The following is a 21,074-nucleotide window of genomic DNA, read 5'->3' as shown; positions in this document are numbered from 1 at the left end:
AGGGAGGAGCTACACGTTTTGAGTGTAGTAACTTTGTGTGTCCTCCGGAGGCAGTAGCTATACACCCATGGTCTGGGTCTCCCATAGGAACGATAAAGAAAGACCGCGATTGAGGGCTTATGTGCAAGCGCTAGAAGCAGTGAATATTACTACCACAGTAATATCTGTGCCGGGAGGGAGTTACAGTACTGTTGAGGGGTGGGGAGGGTTCACGTTATGCTCGTATTGTGAAATCTTGCCATTTACCAAAGTTACAATTTTTTATAAAATGTCAGCATTTCTTGCAAAACGCTCTCAAACCAAGTTACTCTTAATCCAAGGTTCCACTGTACAAGGCATGACAACCAGTGGCATACATACAGTTTGTTTGCCAGACTTACATCATGAAAACTCTTGCACGGCCGCGCCAGTGACCACTCTGACCATAGAGAGTTAATGTTCCTTTATTTCATCTTTAGGTCGACGCGTTTCTGGAGTCTCTGCTCCCTTCCTCAGGACACACAGGAAAAAAGTACATCAAATCTGCTAGACCATGAGGACTGCAGGATCTATATACATTCCGTCATGATGACGTCAGAACCCAACCTCTTTCTCAAAAAAATCGGCGGGAAAGACATCAAAAAAACAAAAAAAACACATAATGAAAATGACACAAGAAAATGAGCAAGAAAAACAATTACATATGATAATATCACCATATTATCTCATAAAATGAAATAAAATAAAGGTTTGGAATAAACAGATTACTGAGAATTAAAAAATGTGTGGATTATTGTGTATTAGATAAAATACGGGAATAAAACACTGCAACTTCAGTGCCACTCCAAAGCGGTCTCGAACCCCTAGGAATATTTACTCCTTTCTCAAAGAGGTGGCACATCAAAGGGAGAAACCATGTCTCCACCCTAGGAGTCCTGAAAACACCCTTTGAAATCAAGTGTAGAAAGAAACACCTATAAATGTGTAGCCGTGTGGGAAGATACGTACAATTACTAGTGTTAACGTGACAATACTGCGTAAGTCTCAGCGTGAAATACCTAAGAAGGGGTGAAGAAAGTTCAGAGCGTGGGAAAAAAGAGAGTGCGCATGTCAGAAAAAGGTCCGGAGCTTGTTGAGACGGGGTGAAGAAAGTTCAAAGCGTGGGAAAAAAAGAGAGTGCGCATGTCAGAAAAAAAGGGGTTCGGAGCAAGTCAGTCTTCCAAGCTCCATACAGAGAATAGTCTGCCGGTTTCCGTAAAAAATTATTACAGACCCCGAAAAATAAAAACAGAAAACCAAAGAAGAATGTTGTGAAAAAAAGGGGAAAATATATACATATTAAAAATGTATATATATATATATCTAAAAACAATGTGTATAAATATGCAACTGACACAATGTATATATAAAAGTAGATAAAAATCAGTACATGTTCCTAGTTTGTTCCTAAAAGTACTGATTTTTATCTACTTTTATATATACATTGTGTCAGTTGCATATTTATACACATTGTTTTTAGATATATATATATATATATATACACATTTTTAATATGTATATATTTTCCCCTTTTTTTCACAACATTCTTCTTTGGTTTTCTGTTTTTATTTTTCGGGGTCTGTAATAATTTTTTACGGAAACCGGCAGACTATTCTCTGTATGGAGCTTGGAAGACTGACTTGCTCCGAACCCCTTTTTTTCTGACATGCGCACTCTCTTTTTTTCCCACGCTTTGAACTTTCTTCACCCCTTCTTAGGTATTTCACGCTGAGACTTACGCAGTATTGTCACGTTAACACTAGTAATTGTACGTATCTTCCCACACGGCTACACATTTATAGGTGTTTCTTTCTACACTTGATTTCAAAGGGTGTTTTCAGGACTCCTAGGGTGGAGACATGGTTTCTCCCTTTGATGTGCCACCTCTTTGAGAAAGGAGTAAATATTCCTAGGGGTTCGAGACCGCTTTGGAGTGGCACTGAAGTTGCAGTGTTTTATTCCCGTATTTTATCTAATACACAATAATCCACACATTTTTTAATTCTCAGTAATCTGTTTATTCCAAACCTTTATTTTATTTCATTTTATGAGATAATATGGTGATATTATCATATGTAATTGTTTTTCTTGCTCATTTTCTTGTGTCATTTTCATTGTTATGTGTTTTTTTTGTTTTTTTGATGTGTCTTTCCCGCCGATTTTTTTGAGAAAGAGGTTGGGTTCTGACGTCATCATGACGGAATGTATATAGATCCTGCAGTCCTCATGGTCTAGCAGATTTGATGTACTTTTTTCCTGTGTGTCCTGAGGAAGGGAGCAGAGACTCCAGAAACGCGTCGACCTAAAGATGAAATAAAGGAACATTAACTCTCTATGGTCAGAGTGGTCACTGGCGCGGCCGTGCAAGCCCTACTTCACCATTCTCTGTTATCAGCCATTTTGGGTGCTGCTGCCTTTGGCCGGGATTTGTTGCCTGCATAGTAGTTGTGACTCTCACAACTCTCTGGGTGAGTGATATTCATTATTTCACCTTATATATTACTCGGATAAGACCCTATTGCGCTTCTCTTTTCCACAGTTTCTTTTATTTATATATCATGAAAACTCTAGCATATGTTGATTTCCCCAGTGACAAAAGAGTTGAGCATTTTGAAGGACATCATGCTTAACCTTTTATTTCACCAGTCAGCAAATGACGACTTGTTAGATAAGGCCAAAGCCATTGATCTCTGTCGACCATCAACTGTGTATGGGGGTCTTCTAACTTTCCCTAAAGGCCCCTTTACACACTGAGACTGTAGCAATCCCGGCCAGGTTGGGATCGCTGGTGGGATCGCTGAAAAAGTCTCTGGTGAGTCGCTGGTGAGCTGTCAAACAGGCAAACCTGGCCAACGACGCAACAGCGATCCGGACCTGCATAACGACCTAGCTAGTCATTGGGGACGTTGTAAAGCAGCTTTTTGAAAGGGAAGTAGCTAACAAAGTCACTGTAAAGTCCCCTTTACACACTGAAACTTTCTAGCGATCATGCTGCACAGCGGGAAACAAAGGACCAAAGAATAGTCCTGAACGATTTGTAGCGATCAGCAACTTCACAGCAGGGGCCAGGTCGCTGATGTGTTTCACACACTGCAATGTCGCTGGGGAGGTCGCTATTACGTCACAAAACCGGTGACGTTACAGCGATGCCGTTTGCGATGTTGCAGTGTGTAAAGCCACCTTAACATATTATGTAGGGGAAGAGAAGGATATAGCCCTGTTGAATTTTAATGGCTGATAATTTTGCTCAGTGCATATACAAACTGCTGTCAATTAAGTCTTATTGAAAACACAGAAATGCTTAGCCAAGCCCAAGCAGTCCCATGTAAGGGGGACTCCGCAGAGATAGCCAACGTGCATGGCCAGCTTTACACTTCTTGTTATTTAGGCTCAATGGTCCTAATTGGTAGTGATTTTACCTGATGTGAGGCAGCTGCAAAACGAATCCATCCATCATCCAGCGAAACAACAAATTCTCCTTTGTGAAGCTCAACATTAACTTGTCCACCACCGAATAATACCAGAGGGTATACAGACACCATACTGCAGTCTCGTACAAAAACACGGCTGGTCTTAATTTTTTCATGATACACCAAGTAAGGGCTGTCAAAATGTCGCACCTAAAACAGATACCCAATAAAAAGATCTCATAACATGGATAAATGAAGAGGGCTTTACCCCAGGAACCAGGGGGTAGGTGTCTAACCTGGAAATTAATGGAGGAAGGGTGGATGTGAACGTAACCATCATTCTTGGTGACAAACTTCAGCTCCTCAGCTTTAGGTTGCATTTTTACGGCTACACTTGTAGATTGATACTTTCCTTCTGGAGATTTCACCTGAACACACATTTAAAAGACAATTTATACTGGTTTTAAGACAATCTGAACAAAGGAGTAAAGAGACTCCAGTCAGATGTTAAGGGGATTATCTGGTTTGGTGCATGCTTTTCCTCATTTCTAGTTAAGCAGATAATGAGAGGGATAGTACCAGCTTCCTGGAAGTAACTGCATATTGTAATGTTTCTATACTTCAAAAACAGTGTTGTTGCAATGCAATTATTGGAAATGATCACCGATTCATGGTTTTATTCTACATTTCCCTTAAAGGGGTTGTCCATTCCTTCTCACTCCCTATGTTCACCTCCATTAAAATACAAAAGCTTATACTCCCCTCCTATGCCGTTCTAGCAGTGTTGGTATTCATGAACCTGGGGCTTACGTGAGGTTGTTACCATCACCCAACCACCGGTGGATGCTTTCTTCTCGCCTTCAAATGTATAAGGAATTACCAGGAAGTGAGTGGCCAGCCGAAGCTCTGACTTCCTGTTGATTACTCATAAGTCTGAAGGTGGATAGAGAGAAGTCGGTGGGGATTGGACAATGGGCTCACTTGATGCATCAACCTCACAAAGAGTACCGGGAACATGAGTGCCGGCACCTTTGGAACAGCGCCGGCACGTGAGATTAGTAGAAGCTTTTCTATTTTACCCGGGAGCAAAAATATATATGAAAATCAATCTCTGCAAGGTACTCCAGAGAGATGTATGCCAGTTATACTATGAATCACGGATGTGTGCAACCGAACTGAACAGTGATTTACAGATTGGGTGAGGTCTCCTGCTGCTGATTTCAGGTTGAGACCTATGGCCAGTCCATATTGTAACACTGAAACACAGATATGCGAAAATGGCCTTACCGAGAACTGCCAGGGCCAGCAGCTTTACAATTTTACCTGCTAGAGCATGGGGTTCCAATTCTCCGAAAAATGGAGAGTCCCAGAGGTAGACTTTGCACTTTTGATATACTTTAAATGTTTTAGTTTTACAGAGGACCCTGAAATTAGTTCAATATGAAATTATAGCCCTCAGTTTACAAAAGATTGTGCACCCCCTCTAGGTGAACGCCGTCTCATCTACCTAGTCTACTCTATTACTACACCGTACATGTGCAGTGATCTGCGGGGAGATCTTGCTGACAGATCATTACATAGATCTATGTAAATGACGGATTTGGTTCCACCATGTCACAAGGTCCGGTTGATGAAATCATCAGATTTTTTAAGAACGTGGTCCCCAAAGAGATCTTTAAAATGCCTTTAATATTTTATATTAGTTGTTAAATGGAATAGTGACTGGATTTGCTATTCATTTATTAGAACAGTTATCAATGTATTCATTGTATTCTGCTATTTTCTGTAGAGCTGTAAATTAAGACATGGAAAAAAAAAAAAAAAGTAGCCATGGACTTACTTGGACCACATTGGGATACAAAGCTGCACACAGCATTGCTGACATTAGTCTCATATTCTCTGCATTGGTATTAGCCTGTAAGGAAATAAAATAAAACAAGGCTGATTAACCCCTTCATCACCATGGACGGATATATCCGTCATGAAACATGTCCCGTTAAGCCCCGCCCCCTCCCGCGGGCAGGTGGCGGCGGTCGGCACACATATCAGTTGTTTTCAACAGCTGACATGTGTGCCTGCTAGCCGCGGGTGGAATCGCTTCCACCCCCGGCCATTAACCCCTTAAATCTTGCTGCCAAAGTCTGGCAGCAAGATCTAAATGCGCGCGGCCATGTTTTTTACTTACCGCCGCTCCCACCGGAAGTCACGTGCGTGATCACGTGTCTATCGGTGCTTGCCATCGTAGCACAGGGTCATGTGATGACGCCTACAGCTATGATGTTTCACTTTCGTTTTCCCTCGGCCGAGAGCAGAGGGAAAAAGAAAGTGACTGTATCTGCTGTTTACAGCTGTATAGCTGTGATCAGCAGATAGATAATAGCGATCGGATTGCTGATCGCTATAGCCCCCTAGGGGGACTAGTAAAATAAAAAAAAAAAAAAAAGTAAAAAAAAAAAAGTTTAAAAAAAAAAAAAAAAAAAAAGCCTAAAAGTTCAAATCACCCCCCTTTCCCACCATTGAAAATTAAAGGGTTAAAAAATAAATAAATATACACATATTTGGTATCGCCGCATTCAGAAATGCCCGATCTATCAAAATATAAAATCAATTAAACTGATTGGTAAACGGCGTAGTGGCAAAAAAAATTCCAAACACCAAAATTACGTTTTTTGGTCGCCGCAAGTTTTACGCAAAATGCAATAACAGGCGATCAAAATGTAGCATCTGCGCAAAAATGGTACCATTAGAAACGTCAGCTCGAGACGCAAAAAATAAGCAGTCACTGAGCCATAGATCCCAAAAAATAAGAACGCTACGTGTTTCAGAAAATGGCGCAAAACGTGAGACACTTTTATTGGACAAACTTGCGAATTTTTTTTTAAACCCTTAGATACAAGTAAACCTATACATGTTTGGTGTCTACAAACTCGCACCGATCTCCGGCATCATACCTACACATCAGGTTTACCATATAGTGAACACCGTGAATAAAACATCCCAAAAACTATTGTGCCGTCACTTTTTTTGCAATTTTTCTGCATTTGGAATTTTTTTGCTGTTTTCCAGTACACCATATGGTAAAACTTATGGTTTCATTTAAAAGTACATTTTGTCCCGCAAAAAACAAGCCCTCATATGGCAAGATTGACGGAAAAATAAAAAAGTTACGGCTCTCGGAAGAAGGGGAGCAAAAAACAAAACCGCAAAAACGGAAAGTGCCCCGGGGCTGAAGGGGTTAATAGCAAAAGTGTAATTTTTAGAGTCTACTGAAATGCCATGTAGTGCTGCTACATTATCACAGGGTCTTTCAAATAGAAAGCCTCTCTCTCTCTAGCTAGCTAGCTATAGTCATAGCCAAAAGTGTTGGCACCCTTGAAATTATTTCTCCCAGAAAATTATTGCAATTACACGTTTTGCCATATACATTTCCTTTGTGCGCATTGGCACAACACAAAAAAAGTCAAATTGGACATAAGCCTATTTTTGTGGTTTTGTGTGTAATTAACAAAATTGTTGGCACCTTTCCAAAATTGTGGGTAAACAACTTTGTTTCAAGCGTGTGATGCTCATTCAAACTCACCTGTGGCAAGTAACAGGTGTGGGCAATATGAAAAACACACATGAAACTAGATATAAATGGGAGAAGTTGACTTAATCTTTGCATTATATGTGCCACACTACGCGAGGAGAACAGAAAGAAGAAAACTGATTGCTTGAGCACCAAAATTGTTAAAAATATTAATCTCAAGATTAGAAGTGAATTTCCAGAAATCTAGATGTTCCTTTGTCCACAGTGTGCAACAGAGTCAAGACATTGACAGCCAATTGCACTGTAACTAATCTCCCTTGTCGTGGACGGCAGAGAAAAATTGATGAAAGGTTGCAACGCAGGATAGTCCAGATGGTGGATAACCAGCCCCAATCAAGTTCCAAAGAAACTCAAGCTGTCTAGCAGGCTCAAGGTGCATTTGTGTTAGCGCAAACAATCTTTCAACATTTGAATGAAATGAAAAGCTATGGCAGAAGACCCAGGAGGACCCCACTGCTGAAACAACATAAATAAAGCTAGACTGAAGTTTGACAAAATGCACGTGAGTAAGCCAAAATCCTTCTGTAAAAAGTGTCTTGTGGACAGAAGAGACAAAGCTAGAGCTTTATGGTAGCATATCATTCTACTGTTTATCGAAAACAGAATGAGGCCTACAAAGAAATGAACACAGTAACTACAGTTAAATATGGTGGAGGTTCAAAGATGTTTTGGGGTTGTTTTGCTTCTTCTGGCACTGGGTCCCTTGACTTTGTGCAAGGCATTAAGAAATCTGAAGATTATCAAAGGATTTTAGGTCACAATGTAGTGCCCAGTGGCAGAAAGCTGGGTTTGTGACCTAGGTCATGGGTCTTCCAGCAGGATAATGACCCCAAACATACTTCAAAAAGCCCCCCGAAATGTATGGAAAAGCACTGGAGAGTTCCCATCGAACACCTGTGGAAAGATCTTAAAATTGCTGTTGGGAGAAGGGCTCATTTTTGGGGGGAAAAGTTGTAGTTTTGAGAGATGCCATTCATTTTACCATATACTTTCTAGGGAAAAAAATATTCTTAGCGCAGTGAAATTCTAAAAAACAAAACAAAACTGCTCTCTCACCCCCTCTGAATTTCAATTCCATCTAAGGCTAGGTTCACATTTCCGTTGTTTTAAATCCGTCAGGTCCGTCAGCAATGGATCAGTCGTTTTTTAGATGTCAACTGACGCAACGGATGTGTTTTTCACAGGATTCCTTTCACAGGAATCCTGTGAAAAAACTGATCCGTCGCGTCCGTTACATCTGCTGTGCGTCCGTTTTTTGACGGAGCAGTCATGATCCGTTTGTGTTTGTGACAGCCCAGTGGGTGTGCCAAACATGCTGGGCATGCTCAGTAGAGCATGACGGAATCCAGCGCTGGATTCCGTCGTAAGACTGATTACGACGGAATCCAGCACCATAGACATTCATTACAAGCTTGACGGATGGCGACGGATTCATGCGCGGCGCGTTAATTTTGACGGCCCGAAAAACGTTACATTCTGCGTTGCTCCCGCCCGGCGGTCAGTCCAAAAACGACTGACCGCGGCGCAGCAGATGCAACGCAAGGTAATCAGTTGCAATCCGCCACTAATACAAGTCTATGGGACACAACGGAATCCGCTAAATGGATTGCGTTGTTTACCATAGCCGCGGATTGTGACTGATACATTTTAACGGAAATGGGAACCTAGCCTAAAGGAGGAAACAATGAATTGGGTGCTATTTGGCCGCAGGGATCGTGTGACAAAGTCCGTGAATCCAGGGGACCCAGTACTGACACCACTGGAATAAGTTGTGGACAACACCTTTAAATGCCCAAATTTAAATCAAAAACAAAAAAACTATAAACACTCACATGACTATCAGGAATCACAGCACTGACAGACATCACTGTAACAAGGGTTGGTCTAGGAGGTAAATAAATCTGTTTTTTTTTCCGCTTTATTTTATTTGGGGCACCTCTACAACTGAAAAGCTTATCCAGTAGTTGACCACCGCTTTACTTTTATGCACAGGTCCCAAGTAAACATAAAAACTAAATATGTTTTGCAGATTATTATGTAAGGAAAGCACTTGCCTCTTCACCTGTAGTTTCCACCACTCCATCTCCCTTGTGCCCCCATCTCTTTTCAATATCTCTAGCCCTGAGCCCTTCTCTCACAAAGCCAATGTCGGACAGAAGTTCTGTAAACTGTCGTTTCAGACTCGCCATTTCCTGCAAAATAAAAGGTTGCGGTAATATACTATTGTTCTATAGTGCGGCAGTGCTTACATTTCATAAAATAGGATGTCAACAGAAAAATGAACTTATGTTTTACAATTAAAGGGAACCTGTCATGCCCCTTGACTGTTCCTAACTGCTACTTTAGCAGTATGCATGTGGATTTCTGTATGCTGCACACTAACACCGCAGACTGTGAAGATTGTACAGCTGCAGCTTTGCTTCGTGCTGATGAGCTAAAGGGAAACTGTCACCTGGATTTGTCCCCTATAAGTTGTAGCCAGCACCAGTAAGCCCTTATATACAGTGTTCTAGAATACTGTATATAAGTGTCCAGGCTGATCTGTATAACACAAAAAAGAAAGGTGGTTGGGTCTGAGTGGTATTGCTGGTCTCGAGTCTGGCGCCTCCTGGCTACATGTAGATGACACATCCTACATCATCCGCACTGTGTCCTCCAGTGCACTACTGCGCATGCGCACTTTGCCCTGCTGAGGGCAGATCAAAGTATTATAGGGCACATGGGCAGACGTTCTTTGACCTTTCCCTGCACCTGCGCATTACAGTATTTTGCTGTGCCCTCACCAGAGCAAATCAAAGTGTGCATGTGCAGGAACACATTGGAGGTCTCTATGCGGAGGACATAAGACACATCGTCCACACGGAGCTATGAAGGAGGACGGCGATAGAAGGAAGACAGGAAGCGCTGGACCAAGACCAGCAACACCCATCGGACCCGACCGCCCAGCAGGTAAGTTCAATAAAAGGTGTTTTTTTTTATGTTCTACGGAGCAGCCTGGGCACTTATAAAAAAGTATTCTACTATGGTGTATATAAAGGCTTACTGGTGGTGGCCACAGCTTATAACTGAAAATCCTGGTTACAGGTTCCCTTTAAAGTGAATCTGTGAGCAGGTTTTTGCTACCTCATCTGACAGCAGCATGATGTAGGCAAAGAGATCCTGAATCCAACAATATATCACTTAGATTACTGTGTGCAGTCATTCTCACACAATCAGAACTTTTAGATTTAGCCATCTAGCAGAGTTGGGAGAGCTTGCTCCGCCCTCATCAGGCTCTTACTAGAGATTGTACATTGACAGTGAGGTGCCAATCAGAGGTGGCAGTGTCTGACTGCACATGATATTGTCCAAGATGCTTAAACAAACATGGCAAATAAACAATAGATTGGACCTTGATAAGACAGATAACCCTGAATTCTCTGTGTTAACACTTGCAGCATGTTGTCTTCAGCTTACATAGCAAAAGCCTACTGACAGATTCCAGGGTACTTTACACGCTGCGACATCGCTAGCGATCTCGTTAGCGATGTGAAATTCTAGATCGCAAGTGCGATCTTTCGAAATCGCACATGCGATCTAGAATTTCACATCGCTAACGAAATCGCTAGCGATGTCGTAGCGTGTAAAGTACCCTTCCCTTTAAGACTAATCTAGGAGGTGATTATCCCCAGACTATTCCTGCTTCAAATATTCTAATCACACCTTCCTTGGTATGATTGACAGTCTGTAGAATGCTGAGCTCTACTAGAACTGAGAAGGCGCTCAGTTACGCCAAGGCGAGCTTGATTAGAGGGTGCGAGGCAGGACTAATCTAGGGGAAAGAGGCAACCTACTGGATCAGTCCTGCCTTATTTCATAGCTACAAAAGTTGATTGTTCAAAGATTATAGCATTTGAATGTTATGATACGATTAAACAAATCCTCATTCATACCACTATAGTAGTTAAGAGGACAGTCAGAGGACCTGACCGGTTTCTTTTAAAAGGGATTGTCTACTTTAAGCAATTTCTTTTTTTGCTTTTCCAAATAAAAGCTAAAATCAGAAGTGGTGCTGCCGGGAACCCCATGGATGAGCCATAATCAGCAGGGGAACCTGGCAGTGAGTGTTCAATTCATAAGCAAAAAAAAACTATAATTAAATTGCAATGATGTTAAATAGTGGTCACCTGTCACCAAGGAAATCCTGAGCACATTCTGGTGCAGTTATACAGTCTTAAAGCATTTGGTTGCAACCATTACTGTTATGGTTAAGGGGCAGTTACTGCTTCATATTAGTTTACTCCGATAATTCCTTCAACTTCGGAAACCATTCAGTAAGTATACAAAAAGAAGATACACCTGAAACAAATATTTACCTGGAGTACTCTGGAAGACAAGAAGTTCTCTCGACAATACTGGTACCCAGCCCGCGAGTTCTCTTTAATGACTGTACGCCAAGCCTACATCAATGGAGGAAAGAAGAGATTTCATTTTTCATGACACTGATCCAAAGTGCAGCTGTCTTCTTTAACATTATATTATATTATATATTTTAAATTGGATGAACCCAGTGGGGGGAGATTGGGGGAAAAAGCTTTTAAAATCAGAGTAAAAAAAAAACCCAAACACTTGTTTTTGAGTCAAAGCTATAACTTTATAATGTTCCATCACTTGAGTGAGTGAGCTCTCATTGCTGTGTGACAAGCTGTACTCATTATTTGGTACCATTTTGTCATACATGAGATTTTATCACTTTTTCTTTACACTCTAGAAGGCAAAATGAATAAAAAAAAAAACATACAACAAACCATATAAACAGCAGTACTTGATACAGTTTATGTTTCGCTACTTTTACACAAACAAAATGGCTAAAATTGTTAAATTCTGAGACCCACAGCTTTTTAATTTTTCTGTACACAAGTACTTGTAACAGCTGAATTTTTGCAGGAGAAAGTGTACTTTACACTGGTGCCATTATTGGTACATTCAACTTTTTGATCATTTTGTTAAAGCAACAATCCTGTGTTTTTCCCAGTAATTTTTTTTTTCACTGCTCAAGTGGCACTTTAAAATGTAAGACCCCCGTCTTATACACCCCTTCCAGCAGCTTCACCTTTTACCGACATGGCTCTGGTCCCCTGGCGCCATCTTGTGACAGTAACTTCTGACTGGCTGGAAGTCAGAAGTTACGTCACAAGCTTCCAATGCATCTCTATGGCAGACAGAAGGAGGCATGAACAAGGCTCTCATAGAGATGCATTGATTTGTGATCTCCAGCATGCTCCATGAAACACTGAAGCTGCTGGCAGGTCACAAATTGCCAGAGACAGACCAGGGTGGCACCGATAGAAGGTGAAGCTGCCACAAGGTAAGTATAATACAAAATACTGGATTGTTGCTTTACAATGTTGCCAGTCTAGATGAACACCACTTTGTTTGTATCTATTTGTTTTGGACTATTCATCTTATTGCATAAATAATGTGAAAATCATAAAGGGTTGTTTTAAATGTGGAGATACCAAATGTGTTTAGTTTTGTGGCCATTTTTTTTTTTTTTTTTAAACTAAAACACTATTTGAAAACTGTAATTTTGGGGCTTTTTTTACTTTCAAACACTGATTTTTTTTTTTTATAATGTGACCCTTAGATAATATGCATATATTATTTATGCAATCAAAGCCTGGGATTACTAAACAGACAGATTTGCTATAATTGGCTTTGGTATATGGTAAACCCAGGGGCCATTATTAGGCCAACACTCCTCGTGATGCTGTCATTACTGACAGTGCTTGCAGACACCCTTACAAGCCAATGTCTTTTAGATACCGGCGTGTCAGCATCAATTTTTAAACAGAGGATTAGCAGGGCTTTTACCTGAAGCGTCTTTGATGTCTTTTTCATCACTTTTCTGCAGACTTATTAATATTTATAAGAGATTGGTGGTTTCAACCGCTGATTGGCAGATTTCTATGTACAGTGTGCAGAAGAAAAAGCTGCTAATCAGTGGTGGGGTGAGGTTACACTATCTGGCAGCACGCCAAGTAGTTGTTCTCTAGTGATAATCTCCTGTTGATAAATAGCGATTTTAGAAAAACCTAAAGCAAGCAGCTCAGTGACACATCGCTGGAATCAGGGTCTCTGCCCCTACATTATCCTGCGTTCAAAAGAGGTAAAAAATCTGGTGACAGATTCCCTTCAATTTATGTAAACTCTTTAACCATATAAAACAACTAGAATGGAAGTGATGCAGATGTTAGTCCAGGATGGTTATGCCCCATGTATGCTGGCTTTTACAATGAAAGGTCTGGGTAAGAACGTTCGCCTCTACCTTATAAGCCTGGAGAAGAGCCAAGTGATCACTGCTGCCTACAGCAAATTCTTGTTTCTTCTTGTTTGCATCTTCCTTTTTATCCCATGGACACACCTGAAAATAAATAAAAAATTAAATTTTAATAGATGCATAGTAAAAAGACAAGAAGTAGAAAGCTGGCAGATTTAGGTTGACAATGATGCATGTTATTTCAAGGGAAAAGGACCATAAAAGAAAAAAAATATATAAATTTGATTATTCCATTTATCATGATAGCAGCTTAAAGGGAGTCAGTCAGCAGTTTGACCTCTCAGAGCGGGAAAGGTGAGGGGTAATACAGTGTAAGCATACCTAGGCTCCAGACCGTGCTCCATGTATGATTGGGAAAAGCAAGTTCTAACCCTCTTGGAGCTGCGATCCCAAGTGTCTGGGGAAGGTGGGGGGGGCATTTATCCACAAATGAAGGGTGCTGGGCACTCTGCACTGAACACTTCCCAACCCTTCCTTCTGCTAAGACTGATTGGACACTACAACTGTAACTCATGAGCAGATGGAAGGGGCTGTGGAAAGCACAGAACACTCTACATCAGCGGTTCTAAACCTGGGGGTCGCGACCCCTAGGGGGGTCAAACGACCAAAACACAGGGGTTGCCACCTCTCTCACCTCCCCATCCACCTTCCCCCGTATGCCAGGACTGCTAGCTTTACTCCCGGCATAGCTTTGGGATCCCCGCAGGAAAATGAATCGATCGCGCATCGGATCTAGGGAGATACCAACTTCCGACGTCCCCCCTTCTTGTTTGGTGCAGCCAGGACAGATCCGGAATCTGTGGCACGTATCAGGCAACCAAATCCAGGGATGCAGGACGAACGCGGCTGCCGGCATCGGTAATCGGCTTGAAGGGCTGCGGGAGAGCACGCCATAAAGGAGCCGTTCGGTACCCAGCAGTGATCCGCCATCACTGTGTTACAGTGTGCCCCCGGACAGACACCTCCCCCATCCCCTCTGGAGTAACAAGTAAGACTCCCAGACATTGGGAATCTACCAGTTATTTTTGTGGCTCAATAACTGGTCATTTAAAGCAGAATGTCCTGTTTTATACTTTTATGCACTGACTGTGGGCTAGGGGGGAACTGGATGAATCTGGAGGGAGGCTTTCTATGAGAAATGTGCCCCAGAGCTGAGGGATGGAGCTTGCTGACCCAGCTATAGGAAACCTAAAAGAAGTGACAAATGGAGAATTATCCCTGTAATAAGGAAGGCTGTCTAATTAAGGGCAGTCTTACCCATTGGGCACGGTAGGCGGCTGCCCGGGGGCCCCTGAGTCCTAGGGGCCCCTCTGCCCGTAGGTGGGTTAAACAGGTGTGTAGGGGAGTTAATCATGAAAGGAGCCGGGTGGAGAAGGACCTTCCAGCCTCCTGCACACAGAGGGGTAAAGGACCTTATCACATGACCCGCAGGTCCTGAAAGTGTAAAGAACAAGCAGACTACAGAGAGGAGGAGGGGGAGGACCAGGATCTGTAAGTGTGTGTGAACCTGTGTGTGTATATGTCAGTGTGTGTTTATATGTCAGTGTGTGTGTGTATATAAAGAGACAGTGCTCTGACAGTGCGCTGTTAAGACGGCCCTGATTAAGGGGGGGGGGGAACGCTCCACAATCCATAACATCGCATTATGTGTGTCCGGCGCCGGACACACGTAATGCGATGTTATGGATTGTGGAGCTGCCAAGAAGATTATAAAGGTGAATTTTTGAGCATTCCTGAGGATGAAGAAGATAAGAAAAGATGTATTAGGATGCTATTCACTGCACCCACAAGGTAATGGCAGCAGCTTCATAGGGTCCAGGGGGGGTGACAGGTGCGCTTTAAGCATGTGAATACGGCCCCCTGGTCATAGTAACAGGTGTGTAATAGAAGACAACACAGGGAATAGTAAATAATAGGAAACTTTAACAAGCTCTTTAGACGTGACTATCTTTTATTTTTTCTTTAGCAAACCGTCTCATGACAATGAATCGTGTAGAAAAGAATATTAAGAAAAGAAAATACACTGAGGATTTCTTGCAGTATGGTTTTACCTCAATAATTACAGCAGGAATTGAGAAACCACAATGTGTTATTTGTTGTGAAGTTCTCTCAGCTGAATCTATGAAGCCGAACAAACTAAAACGGCATTTTGATAGCAAGCATCCACTCTTTGCTAGCAAGGATATCAGCTATTTTAGAAGCAAAGCTGATGGACTCAAGAAATCTAGATTTGACACTGGTGGCCAGTACCATAAACACAATGTAGCAGCTGTTGAAGCGTCATATTTGGTGGCACTCAGAATTGCCAGAGCTATGAAACCTCACACCATTGGTGAGGATTTACTGTTGCCAGCTGCAAAATACATAGTTCGAGTGATAATTGGAAATGAATATGTTCAGAAATTGAATGCAATTTCCTTATCTAATGACACTGTCCGCAGAAGAATAGAGGACATGTCTGCTGATATTCTTGATCAGGTGATCCAGGAAATTAAATCTGCACCACTACCAATATTCAGTATCCAGCTTGACGAATCTACAGACGTGGCAAACTGTGCACAGTTGTTGGTTTACGCAACGTATATTAATGATGGCGACTTTAAAGGTGAGTTTCTTTTTTGCAAACCGCTTGAAACAACAACTGCACATGATGTTTTTGATGCAGTTGGTTCTTTTCTAAAAGCGCATTACATCTCCTGGGAAAAGGTTTGCGGTGTATGCACAGATGGCGCTCCTGCTATGCTAGGATGTTGCTCAGGATTTCAGCGTTTGGTACAAAATGAATCGCCAAAAGCAATCGGAACACACTGTATGATACATCGCCAAATATTAGCGACTAAGACACTGTCGCAAGATTTACAAGAAGTAATGAAAAGCGTCATAACGTGTCAATTTTGTTAAGTCGAGCGCCTTAAACAGTCGGCTGTTTTGCCAACTGTGCAACGATCTAGATGCGCCAAACAATGCTCTGTTATTTCACACTGAAGTCAGATGGTTGTCAAGAGGAAAAGTTTTAAAATGTGTCTTTGAGCTTCGTGAGGAACTGAAAACGTTTTTTAATCAGAAAGCAAGACCGCAATTCGAAGCACTGTTTAGCGATATAACTGAGCTGCAGAAAATAGCTTACTTGGTGGACATCTTTGTCATCTTGAATGACTTAAATTTATCACTGCAAGGACCAAATGCAACGTGCCTCGATTTGTCTGAAAAAATGAGATCATTCCAAATGAAACTTCAGCTTTGGAAAGATAAATTGGATAAAAATAAAATTTACATGTTTCCTACATTATCTGCCTTCTTTGAGGAACATGACATTGAGCCAGACAACAAAGAAGGGAATTTTGTTACTTACCGTAAATTCCTTTTCTTCTAGCTCCTATTGGGAGACCCAGACGATTGGGTGTATAGCTACTGCCTCCGGAGGCCACACAAAGCATTACACTAAAAAGTGTAAGGCCCCTCCCCTTCTGGCTATACACCCCCCGTGGGATCACGGGCTGCTCAGTTTTAGTGCTAAAGCAAGAAGGAGGAAAGCCAATAACTGGTTCAAACAAATTCACTCCGAAGTAACATCGGAGAACTGAAAACCGTTCAACATGAACAACATGTGTACCCGAAAACAACCAAAAATCCCGAAGGACAACAGGGCGGGTGCTGGGTCTCCCAATAGGAGCTAGAAGAAAAGGAATTTACGGTAAGTAACAAAATTCCCTTCTTCGGCGCTCCATTGGGAGACCCAGACGATTGGGACGTCCAAAAGCAGTCCCTGGGTGGGTAAAGAAATACCTCATGTTAGAGCTGCAAAGACAGCCCTCCCCTACGGGGAGGCAACTGCCGCCTGCAGGACTCTTCTACCTAAGCTGGCGTCCGCCGAAGCATAGGTATGCACCTGATAATGTTTGGTGAAAGTGTGCAGACTCGACCAGGTAGCTGCCTGGCACACCTGTTGAGCCGTAGCCTGGTGTCGTAATGCCCAGGACGCACCCACGGCTCTGGTTGAGTGGGCCTTCAGCCCTGATGGAACCGGAAGCCCAGCAGAACGGTAGGCTTCAAGAATTGGTTCTTTGATCCATCGAGCCAGGGTGGCTTTGGAAGCCTGCGACCCTTTGCGCTTACCAGCGACAAGGACAAAGAGTGCATCCGAGCGGCGCAGGGGCGCCGTGCGGGAAATGTAGATTCTGAGTGCTCTCACCAGATCTAGCAAATGCAAATCCTTTTCATACCGATGAACTGGATGAGGATAAAAGGAAGGTAAGGAAATATCCTGATTAAGATGAAAAGAGGATACCACCTTAGGGAGAAACTCCTGAATGGGGCGCAGCACTACCTTGTCCTGGTGGAACACCAGGAAGGGAGCCTTGGATGACAGCGCTGCTAGCTCACACTCTCCGAAGAGACGTGACCGCTACCAGAAAAGCCACTTTCTGTGAGAGCCGTGAAAGTGAAACATCCTTCAGAGGCTCGAAAGGCGTCTTCTGGAGAGCAACTAGTACCCCGTTTAGATCCCATGGATCTAACGGCCGTCTGTACGGAGGGACGATATGACAAACCCCCTGCAGGAACGTGCGCACCTGAGAAAGTCGTGCTAGGCGCTTCTGAAAAAACATGGATAGTGCCGAGACTTGCCCTTTAAGGGAGCCGAGCGACAAGCCCTTTTCCAACCCAGATTGCAGGAAGGAAAGAAAAGTAGGTAACGCGAATGGCCAGGGGGATACTCCTTGTGCAGAGCACCAGGATAAGAAAATCCTCCACGTTCTGTGGTAGATCTTAGCAGAAGTGGACTTCCTAGCCTGTCTCATGGTGGCAACGACCCCTTGGGATAATCCTGAAGACGCTAGGATCCAGGACTCAATGGCCACACAGTCAGGTTCAGGGCCGCAGAATTCCGATGGAAAAACGGCCCTTGGGACAATAAGTCTGGTCGGTCTGGTAGTGTCCACGGTTGGCCGACCGTGAGATGCCACAGATCCGGGTACCACGACCTCCTCGGCCAGTCTGGAGCGACGAGTATGACGCGGCTGCAATCGGATCTGATCTTGCGTAGCACTCTGGGCAAGAGTGCCAGAGGTGGAAACACATAAGGGAGCCGGAACTGCGACCAATCTTGCACTAAGGCGTCTGCCGCCAGAGCTCTTTGATCGCGAGACCGCGCCATGAAGGCCGGGACCTTGTTGTTGTGCCGGGACGCCATTAGGTCGACGTCCGGCACCCCCCAGCGGCGACAGATTTCCTGAAACACGTCCGGGTGAAGGGACCATTCCCCTGCGTCCATACCCTGGCGACTGAGGAAGTCTGCTTCCCAGTTTTCTACGCCCGGGATGTGAACTGCGGATATGGTGGATGCCGTGTCTTCCACCCACATTAGAATCCGCCGGACTTCCTGGAAGGCTTGCCGACTGCGTGTCCCTCCTTGGTGGTTGATGTATGCCACCGCTGTGGAGTTGTCCGACTGAATTCGGATCTGCTTCCCTTCCAGCCACTGCCGGAAGGCTAGTAGGGCCAGATACACTGCCCTGATTTCCAGAACATTGATCTGAAGGGTGGACTCCTGCTGAGTCCACGTACCCTGAGCCCTGTGGTGGAGAAAAACTGCTCCCCACCCTGACAGACTCGCGTCTGTCGTGACCACCGCCCAGGATGGGGGTAGGAAGGATCTTCCCTGTGATAATGAGGTGGGAAGAAGCCACCATTGCAGAGAGTCCTTGGCCGTCTGGGAAAGGGAGACTTTCCTGTCCAGGGAAGTTGACTTCCCGTCCCATTGGCGGAGAATGTCCCATTGAAGTGGGCGCAGATGAAACTGCGCAAACGGGACTGCCTCCATTGCTGCCACCATCTTCCCTAGGAAGTGCATGAGGCGCCTTAAGGGGTGCGACTGACCATGAAGGAGAGATTGCACCCCTGTCTGTAGTGACCGCTGCTTGTCCAGCGGAAGCTTCACTATCGCTGAGAGAGTATGAAATTCCATGCCAAGATACGTTAGTGATTGAGTCGGTGACAGATTTGACTTTGAAAAGTTGATGATCCACCCGAAAGTCTGGAGAGTCTCCAGCGCAACATTCAGGCTGAGTTGGCATGCCTCTTGAGAGGGTGCTTTGACAAGTAGATCGTCCAAGTAAGGGATCACCGAGTGTCCCTGAGAGTGCAAGACTGCTACCACTGCCGCCATGACCTTGGTGAAAACCCGTGGGGCTGTCGCCAGACCAAATGGCAGAGCTACGAACTGAAGATGGTCGTCCCCTATCACGAAACGTAGAAAACGTTGGTGTTCTGTAGCAATCGGCACGTGGAGATAAGCATCTTTGATGTCTATTGATGCAAGGAAATCTCCTTGAGACATTGAGGCAATGACGGAGCGGAGGGATTCCATCCGGAACCGCCTGGCGTTCACATGCTTGTTGAGCAGTTTTAGGTCCAGAACAGGACGGAACGAGCCGTCCTTTTTTGGAACCACAAAGAGATTGGAGTAAAAACCTTGCCCTTGTTCCTGAAGAGGAACAGGGATCACCACTCCTTCTGCTCTTAGAGAGCCCACCGCCTGCAGAAGGGCATCTGCTCGGTCGGGATGTGGGGAAGTTCTGAAGAACCGAGGCGGAGGACGAGAACTGAACTCTATCCTGTACCCGTGAGACAAAATGTCTGTTACCCACCGGTCCTTGATCTGTGGCAGCCAAATGTCGCCAAAGCGGGAGAGCCTGCCACCGACCGAGGATGCGGAGGGAGGAGGCCGAAAGTCATGAGGCAGCCGCCTTTGACCAGCGTGATGACGTGGATGGTCTCTCCCAGCGAGCTCGCTTAGGCTGCCTGGGACTGTCATCCGAGTCAGAGCCTTCAGCCTGAGATGCCTGGGACCCCCTAGAAGCACGGATTAGCTCCAACTGAGGGGGACCGGGGAACATTGACACAGCAGTGTCCATGGTCTGAGTAACTGGCCTGGCCTGCAAGGTCTCTAGGATTTTTGTCATAGTCACAGACATCTTGTCAGCAAAAACTGCAAACTCTGTCCCCGTCACCGGAACAGGGTTCACCGGTGACTCTGCCTGGGCCACTACCACCATAGACTCCGGCTGACGAAGTGGCACAGGGACCGAACATTGCACACAATGGGGGTCATTGGAACCTGCCGGTAGATCAGCCCCACAAGCGGCACAAGCAGCGTATACAGCCTTTGTCTTGGCACCCTTGCGTTTTGCGGATGACATGTTGTTGTCTCCTCAGAGCAATATAGGGTATACAGCCAAGAAGCGACCTTACAGTGCAAAATATATATATATATGGTACAGAGAAAAAAGTACACAAATATAACACTGTGGCACTAGTGGGGCCAGCACTAATGTGCTGCTTACCGCCCGCTTAACGCGGGTGTGTGGTCGCCCGAATCCCTTGTCTGGGTCTCCCAGAGCCTGTGTCCGTTCCCCAGCCAGACTGCATGCAGGAATGGCTGCCGGCGTCCTGTGGAGAGGGGCGGGCCCTGGGTGTGTTCAGACGAAAAGCGGGAAACTTGCGTCCCACTGTGCCCAGTGAGAGGGCTGGAGTATGTAAATAAGACTCCAGCCCTCGGCGCTGACTATAGAACAGCGTCTCTCCCTTTCCCTGATTGACAGGGTGGGGGCGGGAACGAAGCGGAGCTAGGCCGCAAAAGCCGGGGACTAGATTTATAAGCGCTGCCGTCTGGTCGGCGCGAAGTCCCCGGCGCACCACAAGTCTCAGCCGCGCCGCCGCGGCGGTCCCCAACACATAA

At 44.4% G+C, this 21,074-nt stretch overlaps 1 protein-coding gene across 3 annotated transcripts in view; it reads right to left on the bottom strand.

Annotated features, from left to right (window-relative positions):
• Positions 1-21,074, bottom strand: part of DHX57 (DExH-box helicase 57) — a 149,058-nt gene that overhangs the window by 10,025 nt on the left and 117,959 nt on the right. For 2 of the 3 annotated variants that reach the window (XM_075339468.1, XM_075339469.1), the window contains exons 18-23: positions 13,325-13,420; positions 11,373-11,456; positions 9,072-9,209; positions 5,269-5,343; positions 3,725-3,856; positions 3,438-3,638 (exon numbers count right to left, since the gene is read on the bottom strand). In XM_075339468.1, coding sequence (XP_075195583.1) covers positions 3,438-3,638; positions 3,725-3,856; positions 5,269-5,343; positions 9,072-9,209; positions 11,373-11,456; positions 13,325-13,420 — 726 coding nt within the window. The remainder of the gene's footprint in view (positions 1-3,437; positions 3,639-3,724; positions 3,857-5,268; positions 5,344-9,071; positions 9,210-11,372; positions 11,457-13,324; positions 13,421-21,074) is intronic. The other variant, XM_075339470.1, reaches the window with a different exon arrangement.

The sequence above is a fragment of the Anomaloglossus baeobatrachus genome, chromosome 3 (genome assembly GCF_048569485.1).
Source record: "Anomaloglossus baeobatrachus isolate aAnoBae1 chromosome 3, aAnoBae1.hap1, whole genome shotgun sequence".
Taxonomy (NCBI): domain Eukaryota; kingdom Metazoa; phylum Chordata; class Amphibia; order Anura; family Aromobatidae; genus Anomaloglossus; species Anomaloglossus baeobatrachus.
This window is presented reverse-complemented; position numbering and strand designations above follow the sequence as displayed.